General features: G+C 40.7%; 1 protein-coding gene across 5 annotated transcripts in view; it reads left to right on the forward strand.

The window, feature by feature from the left end:
* The window catches only part of ppip5k1b (diphosphoinositol pentakisphosphate kinase 1b), a 53,452-nt gene that overhangs the window by 20,211 nt on the left and 11,997 nt on the right, over nt 1–21,244 (forward strand). Inside the window, exons 14-27 of one of the 5 annotated variants that reach the window (XM_056387366.1) lie at nt 354–439; nt 1,122–1,247; nt 4,368–4,489; nt 5,522–5,704; nt 5,921–6,062; nt 6,262–6,485; nt 7,185–7,312; nt 7,447–7,561; nt 8,577–8,684; nt 9,478–9,594; nt 10,923–11,063; nt 11,283–11,391; nt 14,381–14,530; nt 17,127–17,189. In XM_056387366.1, the coding sequence (XP_056243341.1) occupies nt 354–439; nt 1,122–1,247; nt 4,368–4,489; nt 5,522–5,704; nt 5,921–6,062; nt 6,262–6,485; nt 7,185–7,312; nt 7,447–7,561; nt 8,577–8,684; nt 9,478–9,594; nt 10,923–11,063; nt 11,283–11,391; nt 14,381–14,530; nt 17,127–17,189 (1,814 nt within the window). The remainder of the gene's footprint in view (nt 1–353; nt 440–1,121; nt 1,248–4,367; nt 4,490–5,521; nt 5,705–5,920; nt 6,063–6,261; nt 6,486–7,184; nt 7,313–7,446; nt 7,562–8,576; nt 8,685–9,477; nt 9,595–10,922; nt 11,064–11,282; nt 11,392–14,380; nt 14,531–17,126; nt 17,190–21,244) is intronic. The other 4 variants (XM_056387368.1, XM_056387367.1, XM_056387369.1 and 1 more) reach the window with 4 other exon arrangements.

Genomic DNA, 21,244 nt, shown 5'->3' on the forward strand with positions numbered 1-21,244 from the left:
TTCTCTTTATTCTCATGTTCTCCTGCCCACACACACGTGCACAAACACACACTGAAATCACACTGGAGCTGCTGGTTTTTTGCTGTTTAGTATCTACTGAGTGGATGAATTATCATGTAACCATCTGCTAATACGTGTACTTGGTTGTGTGTATGATCAGTGTGTCAGATTTAAAAAGTTGTTGCATTGTTCTGTTCTTTTGTTGGAGTGGAAGTGTTTGATATTTTAAACAAAATAGCTGAAGATGGGATAAATACTTTCTATGTATCTATGTGTGCTTTACTGTCTGTTTGTCTGTCTGTGTGCACATCAAAATTGGTTGTCTGCTTTGTGTGTGTGTTCATCCCCACCAGGTACGGTCATTTCTCAGGTATCAACAGGAAAGTCCAGCTGACCTACCTGCGTAACGGCCAACCTAAAGCCTCCAGCGAAGAGGAAGGTACAAACAAACTCACACAGAATCGGTGTGTGTGTGTGTGTGTGTGTGTGTGTGTGTGTGTGTGTGTGAGAGAGTGATTATTTCTATAAAATAATGATTATGAATAATTGCATGTAGCTCATAATGTTTAGTATTTTGATATTCAGGAACAACCTTCTGCAAACATTGTGAAAAGATAAGATGGAGGAGGAAGTGAAACTATTGATGCAGCTGGTAAAACTGATTTATATCAACAGCAAAACATTAACAAGACACAACCTGGAAAATTTCAATCAATAAAACAGTTTCAGCAAATGAAAGGTGCTAAATTAGTTGATGAAGCAGTCTTTCACTTGTGTTTGATCAAAGTACCACACAGCAAACCTGGGGCTGTTTATTTTACCAACAGAACGGTGACAGGGGCTGAAACAGATGGTTAGAAGGAGCAAAGCAGCTTCTTTTGTCTCTGCGCACCCAGGCACATTCATCCAGCCACTGCTCACCAGCACCCAAAAAGAAGACATTTAGTTCACTGATATGAAATTAAAGAATTTCTGTGACTTTAAGTCTTCAAATAGTGTTAGTGAACGGACAGAGACGACACCCATGCTTGTGCAGCTTGCCAGATGAAAGCTTGGAGACATTTGAAAGTTAGTGATTACAGATAGGAATAAGACGACTGCTGCTGCTTCTGTTTTTCCAGACTCTAAGAAGGACGGTCCTTCTCTGCTGCTGGTGTTGAAGTGGGGCGGGGAGCTGACACCTGCAGGCCGGGTTCAGGCTGAGGAGCTGGGCAGGGCCTTTCGCTGCATGTATCCTGGAGGTCAAGGTACCAATTAGACAAGCTCAGACACACACACAAGCTGTTGAAGGACTCACAGGGGATCTTTCCTCTTTGGCTCTGATGTAAATGAACTTTTTCCATGGTATGAAATTCTTTGTTTTTTTGTTTCTTTGCCCTGGAGAAAACTTTTCTAGAACAGTTTAGCTGCTCAAAAACACTATTCAATGCAAAAACATGTTATAGGAGACAAGTGGTAGAACACATTCAGATATTTTCCTCTCCTGACTTTTCCTGTGTGAAATTCAGCTCTCACAGCTCCATAAGATAGGAACTGCTTTTGTGTACAGATGCTCGCATTCCCTGAAGGAAGCAAACACACAAACTTACACACACGTTTTTAAGCTAAAACTCACACAGACATCCACCAAGGCACAAAGGTAATTTCTTTTTAACACAGTTAAAATAGCAAATGATTGTCATAAAGCCTTGACTGTCCTCAAACATGCACCTTTCTTTGCTCATGAAAGTACAACCATCTGCGGTGTCAACACTGTGTAGCTGACGTACAGCAAATCACAGAAGGTTGAAGGTGGGGTGGACTATTTTAGAGTTGTCAAGCCAGATTTGAAGGCTTCGCGCAGCCACTGGGTCTTTTTTTGTATCATTCATTTAGTAGGTGTGATGTTATAGAATTGCTGCTGACAGAAAAAGAAAGGTCCTGATCTCAGGTTGAAATAAATTCTTTAATAACACTTCTTCTCTCCATGATGGATTTCTGTGGGAACAAAAACTCGCAGAGGCTTCTGGTAGTTCAGTCACAATAACAGACGGTGTACAGTCTATGTGTAGTACAAGTCAAAGTCTCGTGGGAAAAAATATATTTTCTCTTGTGTAAAGCACAAAGTCTGTGGACAAACAGAGTGTTGGGGAAACAACAATGGGAAACAAGGTGCTGCCTGGACAGAAGTGAATTTCCTCTGTTTAAACACAACAGTTCCTTCATCTCCTGATAAAGTCTGTGTGATGTGGCCAAAAGCACCACAACCACACCATCTAATTGAATCCAATACAACAGCCCAACCAGAAATTCTACAAATATAAAGAAAAAATAATGTTCAATTTTTGCTGTAATAGACAAAGGCTGACAATACTGTTGCTTTGAAATAGACACTGTAAAAATATCTATCACATTAGATAATGATATTTAAAAGAGTAAATACACCCAGGATGAAAATACTGTTTGTGCTGCCATCTAGCTGTTGCCACATGTTGTCCATAACTTGTGCAGTGCAGTACTTCACAGCGGACAATTGTGCAACAAGCACTACATCACATTTGGAAGTGGACTCCCTACCCACACCCAGCTGTGACACTGGGCATTGTTCAGTTTGCAAAAGACAGCTATGCTTTGCTTTTCCTCAATTCAAAATTTACTGTGGAGTTTCTCTTTACCACACACAGCACCTTTACCCTGACCCTTTGAACCAGACTGAAATAAAGGGATTAACTGGACAAACCTGCTGGTTACACAAAGGTGTTTCTCCACTCTATCTCCTCCAGTGGTTTTTTTTTTTTTTTTTAAAGTATATTTTTTTGGGCTTTTTATGCCTTTATTGGACAGGATAGTAGAGAGACAGGAAATGGGGAGGCAGAGAGGGGGAATGACATGCAGTAAAGGCCGTCGGATGCGGGACTCGAACCGGGGCCAGCTGCAGCGAGGACTGTAGCCTCTACACATGGAGCGCCTGCTTAGACCACTACGCCACACGACGCCCCTCCTCCAGTGGTTTTAAGTGAGGAATACCTCAATGCTTTTTATCGATCACGCTTTTTCAGGCTTTCCCTCTTAATGCTTCGTTTGCATGAAAACCAGCTCCTGAATTGCAAAGATAAACCAGCTGAAGTCGAACTGGAAACACAATCGGTGGTTAGATACAATCTGTCTCTTTCCTGCTTCTTTTTGTATGAAAAGAAGGCTATTCTCTCACCCCAGCCACTGCTTTCATACCTCTTTCTCCAACACAAGTTTTGTCTATTAACTCTGCTCTTCTCTTCTTACCTGTTGTTGCGCTGTGTAAACTACTAGCCGGTAACCGCCGGTCCCTTGGCTGTGAGTCCCCTATTGACTTTGGTAAGAGAAGGGTTTCCTGGATGTCACCGCTCTTCCACTGTTTCTCTCTCATTCTGCGCGTTTGTCGCTCCGTCCACTAACGTGCTCTGATTCCTCCTCCTCCTCATCTCAACATGATTTTGTTCCATTTCACCCGGAGACTAGTCCTGTTTGTCCCACATTGAGATTGCTGTGGATTGTTTGTGTCGTCGTTGATGTGCTCCCGAGTTGATCCACCGCAGCAAATGTTGTTTTGGTCACCTGCTCGTACACACACATGCAGCTAAAGTGACTGCAGTTTTGGTGTTGTAAGCTAACGCGGATCATCTCACACTAATCCTACTGCATTTCTTTTATTTTCATGACTTCTTGTTGTTTGTTTGATGAAAGTCAGTACGTTTTAGCCTGGATCAGAGCCTAGGACAGGGGTAAGTCCCCAACATGTACCACATCTTCCTTTGTCAAATATGGCATGTAACCCAAACATCAGGCTTATTGGCTGTAGACTATATGCATGAAGCATCAGTGTGATTTGATCTGTAGCGCTGGTATGCATCCACCTCCTGTAGCTCCTTTAAGTACATTTCGCATGTTAAAAGATGTGTATCGTCTTTGTTCTAGTAGGTAATCCAAAGTGTTTGATCTCATCTGCAGGGAAAGTGTCCTCATTAATTTTTGGGATTTACTCAACATCTGTTCACTTCACTTTCACTTCATTTATATATATATAGCTTAAACCACACAATTTAATTTTGCATTTACGTGAGCCAACCATGTAAAAACTGATACAATCTTTTGAGGACGATGCATTTGAACTGAAAGTGATGTTGCACCTGCACAGGCGCTGTGTTGCCTGTGTGCCTATTTTTAATGGAATGGAAATCCTTGGCACTTTTGGGTACAATCAACAAACCGTTGTTTTTTTGTTTCTCTTTTCTTTTCAACTACCTCCCCGACTCAAACCTTTCTTTAAATGTGAACATTACTTTACAGTATCTCGGCGCTGTAACAGGTCCAGTTAACTGTGATGCTCTACTTTGTGTACGATCTTCCAGGTGACTATGCTGGGTTTCCAGGCTGTGGCCTCCTGCGCCTGCACAGCACTTACCGCCATGACTTGAAGATCTACGCCTCTGACGAAGGCAGAGTGCAGATGACAGCTGCTGCTTTCGCCAAGGTAATTCTGTCCCTATTACCTGAGAGACTGTACCTCATGTATAACTCACTGATGTTACTTAAGTAAGAACTCTTGACACGTGGAGGATATAATCTCTATAAAGATGCTTGAGATCCACTTGTTGCTACACCATGTGTTGGTGACAAATAAGTGAAATACTGTGATTCCCAGTATTTGTAATATGTGCTCCTTTTGTTAGCAGGATGCTTATACCATCACCCATGGTTTACAGTATGTTCATGCTGGTCAAAGGTAGTCAGGTAAAAAGTAAAATATTAGACATGTATATCTTTAGGTGTTCTGGCTGCCTCACATCTTTTGCATATTGGAGTCACACACATGTATTATGTGTGTGACGTTTTGCTTTGGATTCAGCTGCAGTTCTTCTGAAGATGCAGTACACAGTGTTCTACTGCGGCTTGAAAGCTTCCCTGCAACTAAGGGTTGTTGTCATTATAAATTAACTTGATGATTATTGATCATTTTATCTGTTAACTGTCTGAAAACTGTGAAAAATGTCCATCAGTTTATCTAAACCCAGGGGGATGTCTTCAAATTACTTGTTTGGTCGAACCAACAGTTCAAAAATATTGTCCCCTTACCTATATGACAAAGAAATCCAGTGAATCTTGACATTGAGACGCCACAACAAGCAAATGTTTGACACTTTTTCTGAGAGATTACAAACAAATCTTTGATAATTAAAATGGATATTGAATAATTTCATTTTGTTTGGGTAAACAATTAATCTCCTGATCATTTCAGCTCCACTTCAGAGAATATAGAATCTGATTTGAGAATTTGACAGAAATAAATTACAGTATTTTCAGCATTAAACACCAGGAAATCAGGCTTCCCTGAGTAAATAACGTGATTTTAAAGAGGCTGTAGATCCACACCAAGAAAATTGAAGTCACTCAAAGTAAAGGTCCCATACTTCTTCAAAAACCCCAACTAATCTTGACTGTAGCTTAAATAGAAACAGACATGCCCAACAATAGCTTCAGTTAGAGTCCTCTGGTTTCTCTGCAGGGTCTGCTGGCTCTAGAGGGAGAGTTGACACCGATCCTGGTCCAGATGGTGAAGAGTGCCAACATGAATGGACTGCTGGACAGCGACAGCGACTCTCTGACTGACTGCCAACAGAAGGTGAAGGCCCGGCTACATGAAATCATGCAGAAGGATCAGGAGTATACTCCGCAGGACTACGAGAAGGTATTTGTCAAACGTGAGATCCTGAAATGAAAATTTAAAATGACTTGAATTTGATAAGATATGACTTGTGCAATGTCCTGTTTGCAAGTAATTCTCTGTGAGTTAAACAGCTGGACGTGATTCTCAGGTCTCCATTTCAGAAATATTTCACCTTATCCACAGATAATGTGAATATGTAGAACATTTTATCAGTGTCCTGTTTCCACTGGGCTCCAGTTGGCCCCAACAGGTAGCCCATCACTGGTGAACTCCATGAAGGTCATAGAGAATCCAGTCACGACCTGTGACAAGGTGTACGCCCTCATCCAGAGTCTGACCTCACAGATCCGAAAGAGACTGGAGGACCCCAAGTCTGCAGGTAGCGTGAACCTCCAGTACCTGTGTTTAGGTTCAGGTTTGCAAAAGAGAAACTATTCAGCTGTGAGATCTTTGCTTTGATCTGCTGTATCAGACAGATGCAGACAAAGCTAATGTGTCCACGTAGTGATAAGTGAAACTACACATTCATTAAGTCTCTGCGAAAGTTTGACGCCAACTCATCCGGTGCTTTGCTCCAGACCTGCAGCTTTACCACAGCGAGACGTTGGAGCTGATGCTGCAGCGCTGGTCCAAACTAGAGAGAGACTTCCGCATGAAGAACGGGCGCTATGACATCAGCAAGATCCCAGATATATACGACTGTATCAAATATGACTCGCAGCACAACGCCTCGCTGGGACTGGAGGACACGCTGGAGCTGTTCAGACTGTCACGTGCCCTGGCTGACATAGTTATACCACAGGTTAAAGCAGAACACTGGCCCTGCCAAATATAGAACATAATATAGTGTGTCATTTATAAGGTGTAGAAAATAGCATGCTTTAACCGTATAGAAATCTATCATTTTGTGGTATGGAGTTGTGTGGTAATATAGGAATATATCCCAGAAAGCCAAAGCTGGGAATCTGTTGAAGTCAAAGATTTTAACAAATGGGTCAAATTAGAGAAACGTACCAAGAGGCATTTTGCAGATAATTGTGGTGGAGATGAAACAATTATATTACAGAAAGGAACTGTAATGTTCCCTATGGCAAAATTATAATGTTTGAGCTAAGAAGGTAATAAGATCCAGCAGTAAAAAAGGAACACTTCTGTGCAAATAAGCATTTCATGCTTATTATTATGGGATTATTACTGTTAAACACACCATGAAAACAGTATAAAAAAACTCAAGGAATAAAATCAAGTGACAGAATAAGTTTTTAGGTCATGGTAGTTCTACAGCATAATTTTGCAAAGTCACAGAAAAGCTGTTGAATTTTATATTAAGGCCTCCAGGCATAAATGTGTCACTGATAATCTGCCTTCGCCTTGTGATGCTGAAGAGAGTCCGGCATGTTTCCTTGCCTTCTGAGATGTGGTCAATCTCCTCATTACCATGGAGAAGTAGATTAAAACAAAAGTGAAATGACCTTTTCTTCCTCTATATCTTTCACATCAGGAGTATGGAATCAGCAAAGCTGAGAAACTGGACATTGCTCAGGCATACTGTGTTCCTCTGATGAAGAAAATCCAGCTGGACCTGCAGAGGACCCATGAGGATGAGGCAGTTAACAAGCTGCACCCTCTGTGAGTGTAAAAACCACCACTGAAGCACAAACAAGCATGTTAACGTGCAACTGTGTTTGCGTATGTTTACAGTAAATACTGGTGACGCACTGACTGATGAGATCCTGTGTCATTTCCTGTCCCCTGGTGTTCAGGTATTCTCGGGGTGTGATGTCTCCTGGTCGTCACGTCCGGACACGTCTCTACTTCACCAGCGAGAGCCACGTTCACTCCCTGCTCAGCATCTTCCGCTACGGAGGACTGCTGGATGTACGCTCTGCTTTTATCCTCTCTGACAGATCAGTTTACCAGACTGATGGTGTCCGTTCTTTCTGTGTCTACTGATGATAATTTTCCAGAATAAGAGCAGATCTACAAATTGATGTTTACATCAACGTTGCACTGACTGCAAGTAGGCGAATATCCGTAAAGGATGGAGACAGTTTTTGGAGTTGAAGTCAGTTTGGTGGCTATAAGGAACTTATCATCAGAGGCCTGCAGTTTTCACTTAGTGACAAGGAAGGACCACTCGAGTGATTTATTTTTTCTTAGCAATTTTGTTTATGGATGAGTTTCTTAAAAGCAAAATATGTGATTATTTGTCTTTTGCTAACAGAGGCGACTCTCCTGATAAGTGTAACAGTCCTACACACTTCTACAGCAGTGAGCAGGGCGATTACAACAATAGGGTTCTGCATTCAGTATAATTGTATATTTAAAGGTCCCATATTGTATAAAGTGAGATATCCTTGTCATGTCTTTATTAATACAGTGAAAGTATCAAAGCCTCAGTCCACAGAGAAATGCACACAGCCTGTGTTCAGAAACTGAGCCTTAAAACCAGCCATCAGGACTTCTGTAACTTTGTGATGTCACAACAAAGCAGTCACCATCCTCAGCCATGCCCCAAGCCCCGCCCACCTGGACCCACAATCCAACCTTGCAGGATTTGGTTTCTCTGAGTATTTACCTGAAATCTGCTATATTTTTATTGGATCACTCAGAAAACAGTCAGCCAATCAGAAGAGAGAATCAGAGTCTCCTCTCTTCTGATTGGCTCACTGACCTGTTGTTACTAAAGCTCCAGAGAGAAGCCTGAGAGAGGAGATGTAGAACTTCATTGAGATGGTTTTTGTTTCTTAAAACCACAAATATATGGGAAAGTGTAAAATATGGACCTTTTTTAAAAAAAAAAAAAAAAAATTATTACCTCATTGTTGCTAAATACAGGCCAATGTCTCACACCAGTTGCATGTGTTTACCATATGTATGTTCTGTGTATCAGGAGGAGAAGGACCAGCAGTGGAAACAGGCGATGGATTACCTGAGTGCTGTGACTGAACTCAACTATATGACACAGATTGTCATCATGCTGTATGAGGACAACAATAAGGTCAGCCTGCAGAGAGCTGCATTACTGGGGTTGCAAATAAGGACCAACCGATTATTGGCCTGGCCGATTATTGGTGGTAATATTCATCATTTTCCGATTATTGGTATCGTTATTTTTTTTTTTTTTTACTTATAACCAATAAAATAAAAAGAGTTAACGTGTTACTGCATTACATTTTAATAGGGCAGGTGTAAAACATTTTATTTGGCGGTGATGATAATAATAATATATGATAAAACTATTGAAGAGCATCTTTAGGTTACCAGGTGAATCAGTTCACAGGTGAGAACAGCACCAGATCAACCAATTAATTCAAGTCAGGCTCTTTGAAGTCTGTGCATATAACTGATAATTATTAATATACACTCAGTTTATTAGGAACATGAAGGTAACACTGATGTAGTGTAATGCAACAGTCCTGCAGTAAATCCTCCTTCATGAAGGTTATAATGTTTGTTTGTAATAAACCTGTTGTTGATTATCATTGTGTAGGATGTAGTGTTGAGCTGTGTAACATTATAAAAAGGTGTTTCTGTTATTTGCCCTACATTCATTGATATAAATGGGGTGTAAAAAATTATAGAAACAGCTGGACGCCACAGTGAGTGTCCTTATACAGCAGTAGTTTTGTGTTGGCGTATCGGTTTCAGTCATCGGTTTCGTTGATTAACGATAATCGGTATCTGCCCTGAAAAAAACATATTGGTTGATCCCTAGTTACAAAGGTCTTTCTCATTTATGTTCAGTTTTACGTATTGATTTCTTTATGTCTTTATATCTGCGCGGTGAGCAGGACCCGTCCTCAGAGGAGCGTTTCCATGTTGAGCTTCACTTCAGTCCGGGAGTCAAAGGATGTGAAGATGAGGAGAACGTGCCTCTTGGCTTCGGCTTCCGCCCAGCTTCCTCTGAGGTGTGTGTGTGTGGTTGTCTTGCATTTTTTTGTCTTTTATAAGTGTTATACATTAGTCTGAGACAGTCTGTTTCTTTGGTTGCTCCATTAACAACCATTTTAATATCTGATGATGCACAAAATAGCAGAACTGTATCTGGAATTAATGAATGGTTTAGCCATTTATCTCTGTTTTTACTTGCTACTGGGGCTTCCTCTCCTTCCTCTCTACCTTTTTTATTTCTTTTTGGTCACATTTGTTGTGTGGTTCTATCTTAAAGAGATAACGAGCTCTCCAGGGCTCCCAAATTGATTAATTGTTAATTATGAATTGTAAACACTGGAGATTTTGCCTGTTCCTCTCTCTGCTTACATGCACACAAAGTTTGATAGTGTTGCATAATTAGACTCAGAAGTTAGATGCCTTTTTAGTGGGAAGTTATTTTGAAAAGTTAGTGAGCTCTTGCTTGCGCAGTGATGACTAACTTTTTAGTTTTGAGGTATTGTGTGGTAAAAACATAACTCTGTCCACAGGACAGATAATTAAATAATCATGTAGTGTCACTAGGTGCGTTTCCATGAACCTGCTTAATGCGCAACTTGAAACTGCGAACATGTGAATTTTGGAAAAACTCTGATGTCGCTTGCACAAGATGCTTTTTCTGACTACAAGACAAAGCAATATTGCACAAAATTAAAATGGAAACAAATGTTGTGGCGCCTGCTCTATCATGCCAGTTCCAATCAAGAGTCAGACTGTTGGAAATCCGTCATCAGTTTTAATTAGCATGACATCGTGAGAGGAGAAAACTCAGCTTTGTTTGTATAACATAATGGAACAGAAAAGCTACTGTGTTTTGTTGAGTTTTTTTAAATTTCTATTTTGCACGAAACTGCAACAGAAACCCGACGACTGCCTCTAACTGCAGTTACATTTTAGTTGTTCGTCAACATCAGGCTTTTGTCATGTGCAGATCTACTCTCATAAAACCTTTATGTTCTGCCACACTGGTATGTAGGCCGTTATGTTGTGGCAGCATCTGTCTATCTGTGTGAACTGTGTTTAACTCTAACAATACATTACTGAAACACTTAAAGCACATGTTTCTCTTGTGAGTGTTTCTTGTAGTGTTTCATCAGATTTTGCTGATTTGGTTGGTTCCTTGCGTTGAAATAGTTTAGTTCATGACATTCGTTTTGCCTCGTGAAAAAAACTTGAAAGAAATATTTGTTGTTGCATTTAAGAAGTTTGGTTGTTTTTATCATCCAGTGCATGTGAGTTCATGAACACAAATATACCGTATATGAAATGGTAATAATTTCTGTCCTGTGTTCTCTGATCAAATCAGAACCAGGACAAAAAGCCGAATCAGGGCAGTCTGGAGGACCTTTCCCAGGACCAACCAGACCAGGCACTTCCTGTTTCAGAGCCGATCAACATCCAGCGAAGGTCTCCCATGATTCGCAACCGCAAGACCGGCTCCATGGAGGTACCAGTGTAGTAGTAGTAGTGTTTAAGCAGAATGTAGTCTGATTAGTGTTAAATGTAGTCTGTCTTCAGTTCAGAGGTTGTGCTTTTGTCTTTTCTCTCTTTTCCTTTATATCAAACTGTTTCTGTTTTTGTTTAAATGAATGGGAGACATCAGGTCCCTGATTTACTGGGGTAACCGTCTCAGTCTTAACCCCTGGTCTCCATGGCCCCCACTCAGGTCCTCTCTGAGACCTCTCCCACCCAGTCCTCCAAAGGCTGCACGTCCCACCGACTCTTCCCCTCGTGTTCACGCCAGTCTCCTGAGATCAAACCAACCAGTGGCTTAGGTGGGCACTACATTTCTGGTGTGTGTGTGTGTGTGTGTGTGTGTGTGTATGTGTGTGTATGTGTGTGTATGTGTGTGTGTGTGTTTTCTGTACATGTGTGGGAGGGAAAAAAGAGTATGAGAGAGAGAGTTTTTATGCCAACAGACACACTGACCTGACCTCACATCGCATTTATCTCCAGCTGTCTTCACCGATCCTCTTCCTCATCATAAGCCCTGACTTTGACTCTCCCTCACCCTCCCACCTCTCCACATCTCTCTGTGCCTCCTGCGTTTCTTTATCTGTTTTTCTTCTCCTCTTTCCATCACCCCCCTCCCCTGCCCTCTCTCGCTCTCCGATGGTCACATAGCTTCCTCCCCGGCTTAGCTTAGCAGCAGCCAAACAGGATCAGACTCCAAACTATTTAGGCAAGAGGTCAGTGGGGAGAGTTGCATTCACAGCCAACTGCAGGATCTCTGGTGTTACGAAGCGTTCAGAGAGGTACCGATCCCCCCCGCCGGGTGATAAGGTGACAACATAGTGAACATACTGTAGGTGTTTCTGTCCGTTACGTCTGAGGTCTGCACAGGAATTGAACAATGCCTCTTATGATCACATTAAATCAGTGGACTTTGTTTACTGGAGTTTGACATTTTGCTGTTTAATTAACACAGCAAAACCAATGTGGGAACATAACCCATGTCCTAATTACTACATACTAATTGTGTACACTACATAACATGATGAAAGAAATGCAGCATGTCAACAATAAGTAAACTTAACTTAACTTAAGATTTTTTTGTTTTTCAAGATCAATTTATTTCATTTTCTGCTGCTGTAATTATTTCCTTCATTTCCTTTGTGCAATGCATTATGGGACAACAGTGCACATTAACAGCAGACTCAAAAATCAAGCATTTCTCTGTGTGGCTTCTGTCTGCTTAGATTTAGCTTATTGTTAGAGGAGTGAAATCCTGAAATAAAATATATTTAAAAAAAAAAATAAATAAAAAATGCTGGTCATAAAGCTAAAAATTAAAAATACAAGGCAATATAAACAAAGCACATATTACAGTTTTATATAAAATTGCATCATTTTATTTGAAAGAAAAGGTAGCTCATGCACACAATGAGAATTAATAGCAGGTTAATAACGGTACAATCTTACACACTTGATGGGCCCGTTAGGTTGGGGTTAAATATTAGCTGATCACCAATCAGCATTGTTGTTGACCAGTAAAAAAGCTATGTGTGAAAAAATAGGGTGTAAAAACACTGACTTTAAACGCTTAAAAATGTCTTCTATGTTGCACCAAATATGGTTCATTCTCTTGCTACAATGAACCCTTAATAAATTAATTTAACATTTGCATTTTATCAAGTAAAATGTTCCAGGTTAGTTGATCTAACCTCCCCCCATGAAAGGACCCTTGAAGGACTCTTGTGTTGCTGTATTAACAGTTCCCAAGGGCATGTAACCTCCAACAACCTGCTAACATGGTGACACTCACACAAGCAGGAAAGGTCGGTGGCTAAATCAAGACGTGTGGACAAAACCATAAAACTATGAATGTGAGAACGGGGAGTGGAGTCCCTTTGTCCAAACAGTTTTGTCATGTGCGTTCACTGGGAGTCTGAAACCCATGTACTGTATCTCACCCGGCTACAGGAAACAGCTTCACTACGTAGATTGATATTACACAAGAATATAAGAAGTGCTTATAAAATCTTTTAAAGCTCTAATTATTTAAAAAGTCAGCAAGTCTTTACCTCTCTTGTGCCAGAGCAGTAAATAGATTAAATGATGGAGTATTTTATTTACCAATACACAATTTCCTCCTGGAAAAAAGGGTAGTTCTAGTTAATATGATTACATTGCTTCTGTTTGCACAAGCAAGACCTAAAAGAGATAATGAAAATAAATGAGTGCAAGAGAAGAAGGAAGGCAAATATAAGCCTTTACGAATATGAAAAGAATCACAGGTCCAATCAAGTGTAATCGTAAACATCAGGCAAAAGGGCAGTGTGGTTGTAGTGCATCTTCTCCCTCAATATGTTATCATCATCACGCCACTCAAAGCTTGATTATCACAGGTCTGAAAGTAGCAGTTGGTTCTGTGTTTACACGACATCAAAGCATCTCCATCTTAAGCCTCTGGGTATTCTCTGAGTGGAGCCTGCCGGTTTGTTTATGTATAGTAAGTGTGAGGCTGCCGAGTGACCCCTTCCCCGTTCATCTCCAACACCAACAACACTGGCGGCTCAGGTCACAGACGCGAGCAGCAGGTGTCGGGGACGACCTTAGTGAGCTGCTTTTCATACCTTCTTACTGTTTATAGAACAAAGGAATGAGGCGCAGACTCAACACTGAGGCCCTTTAATTTTTTTTTCTTTGCAGTTTCAAAGATATTTCCTCCTCTGTGTGGTCTACAAATTCAATATTGATATGAAAAAATAAATCTTTTATTTATTTTTTTGAAAAAGAGAATTTGGCTGTTTGGTATTGGCAGCAATAACTGCAACTACAGATGGTTTGTGCACAGCAGGGGCCTGAGACAGTCCCATTTCCACACTCGGCCTGTTCATCACGCCTCTGCTGCTTTCTGCATACAAAACACACATGTTCTGTATGCACTATGTGGGCGCATACATATGCATGCACCCACATAAGCACACACGGGTCTTATAGATGCAGTCCCTGTTGTGAAAACCTTGTAGCTTGTATGTCATCATGTCTAGGAACAACGTTTTCTGATTGTACATTTTTATAATCATTTTTTTTTTCACAATTAAAGTGAAAACATGAAAGTCACCCAAACTGTACTTACAAGGTTTTCACACAGGTGTACATCCTTTGAGATGTACACCCACTCATGCCAAAAACTGCCCATAGCAACAGTTTGTTATGACAATAATGGCATGGTGTGTAATGAAAACTAATACTCACCCTTCACACCTCCACCCATCCCCTGACCCCACACACCTCCCACCCCGGCTCCTCCTCACACAGGCTCGCTCTGCTCTGGCCTCTTCAGTGCCTCTGCCCTTGGGGTGTCCTGTAGCGCCCCCAACCTGCGGGACTACGTCCGCACTCACCACCACCACCACCGAAAACCACCTCTGTCCCCCGGCAGTCTGCCATGCCAGATTGGCATGTTCGGTATGTTCACACCATTGTTTGTCTTCCTTCACAAGGCGGGTGTTTTTTCGTTTTGTTTTTTTTTGTTTGTTTTTTAATCTCTATCGTTTTTGAGGTCTCCAAACTCTCTTTCTGGCTTTAAAACTTTTTTTTTTTCTTCCTCTTTTTTTCTCCCCAAGCTTCCGATACCTTTGATTTTTTTGGGACATTCAGTATTGTCACTGCTTTTTGGATCAAAGCTCCTTTTCCTCTCACTCCCTTTTCCAAAACAAACCAGCAATTTCAAACTGTTGCATCACCTTTTTGAGCGATTTACCTTAGTGTGCATGACAGTGGCACTGATTTGACAGCAGAGATGACTGGCTGTGCAGCAGATGCTGGGCATGCAACCTTGCATTGGATTGTGTGACATTATAGGTGATCAGTGTTTTTCCAGATCAGCATGACCACACACTGATCACACTTCCGTCTTCTTGGGTCCAAATGTGCTGGAATGTTCTCTCTCTGTGCATGTTGTAGTACATTATGTACATAGATCCTCTCTCAGGGAATTTCATTTCATAATTAAGTAAAGTAGTTTTTGTGTCTGGAAACCAGAAGCCCGGCTTTTCTCATTAATCACAATTCAAGGTAATCCTCACATTAAGAAACTCGGCCTGTTATTTGGAACAGATATATTTTCAAGACCCAATAGTCCACCTTTACATAATCCCCAGTCACATTCTCCCTCTCTACACTTTCCCCTCAGTTTTATGTTGCCAATGGTGAGTACAAGCAAATTGTTTTCACAGCCACCAGGGGTCCTTATATTGGGTTTAATTATCCCAAACATCTGTGTTGGATATCATTCTCATGGTCACATCTGTTTAGTTTAACAAGTTTGTTTAGTTGCTTCCAAAGATGAATATGACACCCTCAGGCTAAGTCAGCAGCGGATCATTTTACTGGCAAATTATATGTATCCATATGGATACATATAATACACACTGGCTAAACTAAAGGGAGTTTCCTTCCCACTGCGGGTTTGAAACGCAGGAAACTGAGGTGTTGAGTTCGTCCACTGGGTGTCACTCTGATTGCAAGGCTACACACTGCCACGAGCAAACCGATGCTTTCCTCTCTCGGCTCTTACATCATGTTATATGCTGCTCTGTGAGAGACAGGTCGGGTTTGGACTGACGTCCATGCTGTTCATTTAAGGGAAGAGACAGCTGCTTCCAGACAAAATATCAATCTGTTGTTACAGGAAACATAGAAGGAAGTCAGTCCTGGTTTGAATGCAAACCTGAATGCCAACCTTTTATGTTCCCCCACAGCCCTGTCAGATACATACACCTTAATCAACACCACCCACCATGCTCCAATGTTTTTTTGAACTGATTTTAAACTTGATGTAATTTAACACTAATAATGTAATGTAATGTAGTGATCCTGGATCCTGCAAAAGAGATCAGGCTTAAACCTCAGTTTTTCTCATTAGGGTTGGTCGAGTTTGCGTTGCTACCACTTGGAGTTAAAGTGGCAGAAGCAAGTCTTTTGTTAAATTCAATGATATAGTTACAACTGGCTATAATCAATATTTCTATATTAACAGTGGATCACATGACTAATTTTGTATGAAAGGGGTCACCTGTAGTGATTAAACCACACAGAGCCATAACCTGACTCTTCAGTTCCCCTCAGCATCTCCATACCATCTTTCATCATTTTGTTTTTTCAGGCTGCAACTTTATTGTTTTGATCCACTCTTAGCTCTTAAAGCACTGTACACTACCTGCTCAGCACCAGGCAATATACAGACGGGGTTAGTGGTGAACATAGTGAAGCATTTAGCAGCTACAGAGCCAGTTATTTCCCTCAGGAGTTGGTGGAGACCAAAAACAGAGCTAATAGAGTGAATATTAGACCTATTTGTCAGGTGGTCAGAAACATGACTTCAGTTCTTGTTTGGGTTTAGAAAACAAGAAATAATATGTTAATTAATGAGATTTAGAGGTACATGTAGGTAGATTTAGCTGCTTTTGGACAAAACCAAGCTACACGTGTCCCTCTGTTTTTAGGCTTTATGCTAAGCTAAGATAACAGGCTGCTGTCTGTAGCGACGTATTTGCACTACAGACATAATAGGGATATCAATCTTCTCATCTAATTCTTGGCAAAAAGGTGAATAGGTGTATTTCACAAAATGTCAAACTACTGCTTCAAAGCCAAAAAGAGAGTCGGAAGCTGATTTTAGGTCAGGTGGAGAAGGGAGAGTGGATTCTCAGATTGTTTCCAATCACAGAGTAACGCCCTTCAGATTAAGACTCAGCATCACTCCTCCTGCATGTTTATTATTCAACCAAAACATCCATCATTTACTCCATCCACCTCATAACCTTTCCCTTCACTTCCTCTGATAGCCTATCTCCTCTTTGTTTATTCAGAGATTACTCTCATTTTCACGCATGTTGTTTGGCAGACAGACATTGATGAATGGACAGGCTACCTCTCTCTTTCATCCTGTTTTTCTCTCTTCTTTTTTTTCCTCCTCATGTTAACACATACAAACAGGCAACCAGGCAGACACAGGTACCAGCAGTCCCAGTAATACCAGTTACCTTTCTTATCTCCTCAGAGCTGTTCTCTATGCCGGCAGTAAAGAGATTTTCTGTGTCGTTTGCCAGGCATCCGACTAATGGTATGTCTGTATTTATTCAAGTTCATTTCGACACTCCTCCAGTTTTCCTTGTTATCTTGCATGACCTTTTTGTGGGAAAACATCTCTTGTGTTTTCTGTTTTTGGGGGGTTTGACGTTTGGCTGCGTTAATTACATTAAACGTCTCCAGGATTCAAATTTTTCTCACGAGTTTCTGTTTCTCCGCACACACCCTCGGTGTTTGTTGTACCCTGTGTTGTTTTCGGCCCTCACCTCTAACACCACCTGCTCTGCCTGCATTTGTTTAATTTGCCTCTCTGATCCCGCTGTTTCTTCACGGTATGGATGTATGTGCCCTGTGTGGGATATATCTCTCCTTCCTCAGATATATTTCCACGTGCAGATAATCTGTGCACACATCATAACATATCCTCTCCTGCACTTTTTGTTCATTTTAAATCATTTATTCTATTAATTTCTTAGTTTTGACTACAAACTTTAAAGAGTCATTTAAAAAAGTTTCCACATGCATCATCACTGGTGGCTGTGGTCAGATAAATGTCTTGCATCTGTAACTGCACCCAACAGTGTTGTCATGATGCACTGATCACACACTGGAGTGCACCTCTACGTCACTGCCGCAAGGTGAGAAGTTAAACCACTGGATGTCAGAGGAAACATTTTTTTCAGGGGGTTTTAGGTTGATCTTTAAACTACAGGTGAGCTGCATCTCAACAAGTGAATGAGGAGCTCTTCACCAAATCACACAGTAAGACGTCCTGTACTGTGATGTTTTCAGTGTTGTGGTTTTTGACTCGCATGTTTCAAGTAACTGGAATTTTTTTTTTTACCTGCACATCGAACAGGACAAGGATGAGTTGTGTTCAACTTCATTTAGCTGGGACAATAAGTCTATTAGTCTTAGAGTTTTTTTTTTTAAATTATTTTTCATTGATTTCTCAGTTGTCAGCAGAACTTCTGCTCACCTGTGAATCGACAGGAGTGTCGGTGAAGCCCATGGGCCGACTGAGGTAGAGCTAAAAACTCCTGCACACTGTGCACCACATTCTCAGCTGGAAAAAACTTTATTGGCGATGTTTCAGTGCACAGGCTTTCATCAGGTTATTGTTGTTATCATCAGGTAAAATAACCTGATCTGTGCACTGAAACGTCAATAAGTATACTAGACAATGTGCCATAGTTTCTTTTTTGCTCAACCATTGATTTCTCAGTGAAGAGGGTTTTCTTTTAATCACATTGATTTATCAAAAAGTTGCCATTTCACTGGCAACTTTTTCTAATTCTGATATAATTGACACAAGCTGTAATAGTTAGCCATTCCATTGATTAGTTGATTGAAAAAATCATTTTACATTGGCAACTATTTTTATGGTTGTTTAATCATTCATTTTTTAAGCAAATATACTCTGGCTGTTTCTCCAGCTGCTTTTCTGTCCTTTATATCATTGTATTAGAATATGTTTGTCTTTTGGGCTCTTGGTCAGACCAAACAACACATTAGAATATGTTACGTTCAGGATATTATAATAGCACTTTCACCATTTTCAGATATTTCAGAGACCAAACAATGAATTGATTAACCAAGTAAATAATCGTCAGATTAAGCGATAATTAAAAAATTTGCTAGCTGTAGCACTATAATTGAAAGAACCTACTTGTTCTGCTTTTTTAAAATCCCACTTGATACTGAGTGTTTGTTCAACCTGTTGGTTGTGTCACGACCGGCTCAAAGCCATGACAAAGAAAACAGGAGGCAACACAAGGAGTTAAAGCAAAGAGACAATTATTTATTTTTAACCAACGTTTAACTCAAAGAATCAAAAATACTGTGGGAGTCAGTCTGTCAGTAGCGGTGAGGGGTTTAAGTAGCCCAGATGTGCCCAGGTGTGCCCAGTGAGCCGTTACCCAGCCATACCCACTGGTCTCTAGAAGAGAAGAAGTAGACACAAGCGAGCCTCCTGGCCGCAGTAATCCACTCATACAGCCAGACGCTCGAATCTAACTGACTATTGTACAAAGAATGAAGGTTCAGCAGTTAATGAGCAGTTTGCTGCTTTCACACTTAGTCTCCAACATGTTCGTGTCCGTTTGTCTTCAGTGCCGTCTCTCTGTGTCACCGGGGAGTAGCCAATGAGCTTGATGTGAAGTTTTCTTTATTGAGAGTAACTCCTCAGTTATTTGTTTCTTATCATTATTAAAGCTGCAGATTGATTCTTGAAACGTGGGTGAGGGAGTTTTAATCCACCACTGTGTATGCGGGAGATCATTCATGTATGAGCTCCCTGATGGCAGCCCCACTGGCTCTTTTAGACTGAGGAAGAGCAAATTAAGAGCTGCTGCACATCACAGCACGTAACTGACAACACGTCCTGTGAGGATATGTGGATGTCACTGAATGGGGTTTAGGATTGAGATAAATAGCTCAGAAACAGCCCATCATGTGTTGTCCGCCTGATTAGTGTTGACTTGACCTCAGCAGGAGAAATTACATGTCGTCCAAAGTGCCAGGATCATCTGACGCGTTCAGAATGACGAGCAAAGTCTGTGTCATTCAGAAATCTCAGATAATGTTGACAAGTGTTTGAACAAACTACAGCGATGGATGTTTATCTCCAGGTTCTTTAGTCTGTCAAATAGAAATTTAAGACCTTAAGTAATAAAAATGACTTGGGTATTCATGAAAGGTGTTATAGGGTTAGGATGATAATATAATAATAATATGATATATTACAATATAATATGTATAGTAAATCATGTTTATTTTATAAATAAGCTGTTTTCCTTCAGCTTTGTTTCTTAAGCTAAATTCTGTGATCTGCAGCTACTTTTACTTATCAACAGAGATAAAGATTATATAATATAAGGTAATGTCTGTAGAAGTAAAACACAGGGTGACTAACAAATAGAGTGTGTAGTTGCTGGGGACTTTTATTGAAATCATTTAAAACAAAACATTGTCGAGAACATTTTCAATTGTATATTTTCTTTTAGATCGAGTCATAAACCAGTCACATGACATTTTCACAGTCAGCGCAGTGTTTCAGAGTGACATGCTTCTTATTACCTTTTGACTAAAGTAGAACCAGAACTCAGATGTTTGGTTGACATTTGTGCAGGTAACACACACACACACACACACACACACATTGTGTGCACACATTTTTATCCATTTGGCCGCGGCCTGAGGAAACCTGTGGCACTCACTGAGGAAATTAGCAGATTAGCACTTATGAAATATCTATTCTGATTCTCAGTGGGCAGTTGTCTTTTCTCATAACCTTGTTACTTGGTGAAATATTGTATCACATAGGGAAAGCAATATGTGTACTGTCTGAGTTTTGTCATTTGTTTATGTTGCGTGTTTGAGCAGCAGAAAGGAATTTGTGATTTATTTCTTGATTAGTCAAATATCAGGAGATATTTTGCTCACTTGGTCTTGCACTGTCTCCTTAAATCGTTTTCCTGTCGTGGCTGGATTAACTGACCAGGGGAAAAAATGAACTGTAGTTGTTTTTGTTACATTTTTTCTTTTTTTTATTAAGCACAATGTTATTCTGTATGAGCTCCATATACACTGAAATAAAAAGGCATTAAAATAGATGTACCTCAGGTATAAGGGACAAACAACATGGACCTCAAGATGGTAATAATGCATGTGCTGCCTTAAAGTGCCTATAATCGATGTTTTTATGAGAATAATGTATGAAAGGGCAACAGAGCGAATATGACGATGTGAAAGTGGTTGCTCATAGTGATGAACCCACAGAGGATTATCACCTGGATCTGCAGCTCCCCTCCTGACCGACTCAAAGTTGTTTTCGGCCACAGCAGCCAGATGTTTTTACAGAACAAGCTCTAAAAACCCACTGCACACTCTCTTCTCAGCGCCAAACATCTGCCAGATACACTTGGTGACTAGCTGGTGAACAAAGTGGATCATTTAGCACTGAAATAGCCAGATGTTGGCAGCTGTTAGACACCAAAAACAGAGCTGAAAGAGAGGGAATATTAGACTTACGTTCACCATGTGACTGGAAACGTGTTTTGGAGGCGCTGGGAGTTTTCCTGGTAGTTC

The sequence above is a fragment of the Seriola aureovittata genome, chromosome 10 (genome assembly GCF_021018895.1).
Source record: "Seriola aureovittata isolate HTS-2021-v1 ecotype China chromosome 10, ASM2101889v1, whole genome shotgun sequence".
Classification (NCBI taxonomy): Eukaryota; Metazoa; Chordata; class Actinopteri; order Carangiformes; family Carangidae; genus Seriola; species Seriola aureovittata.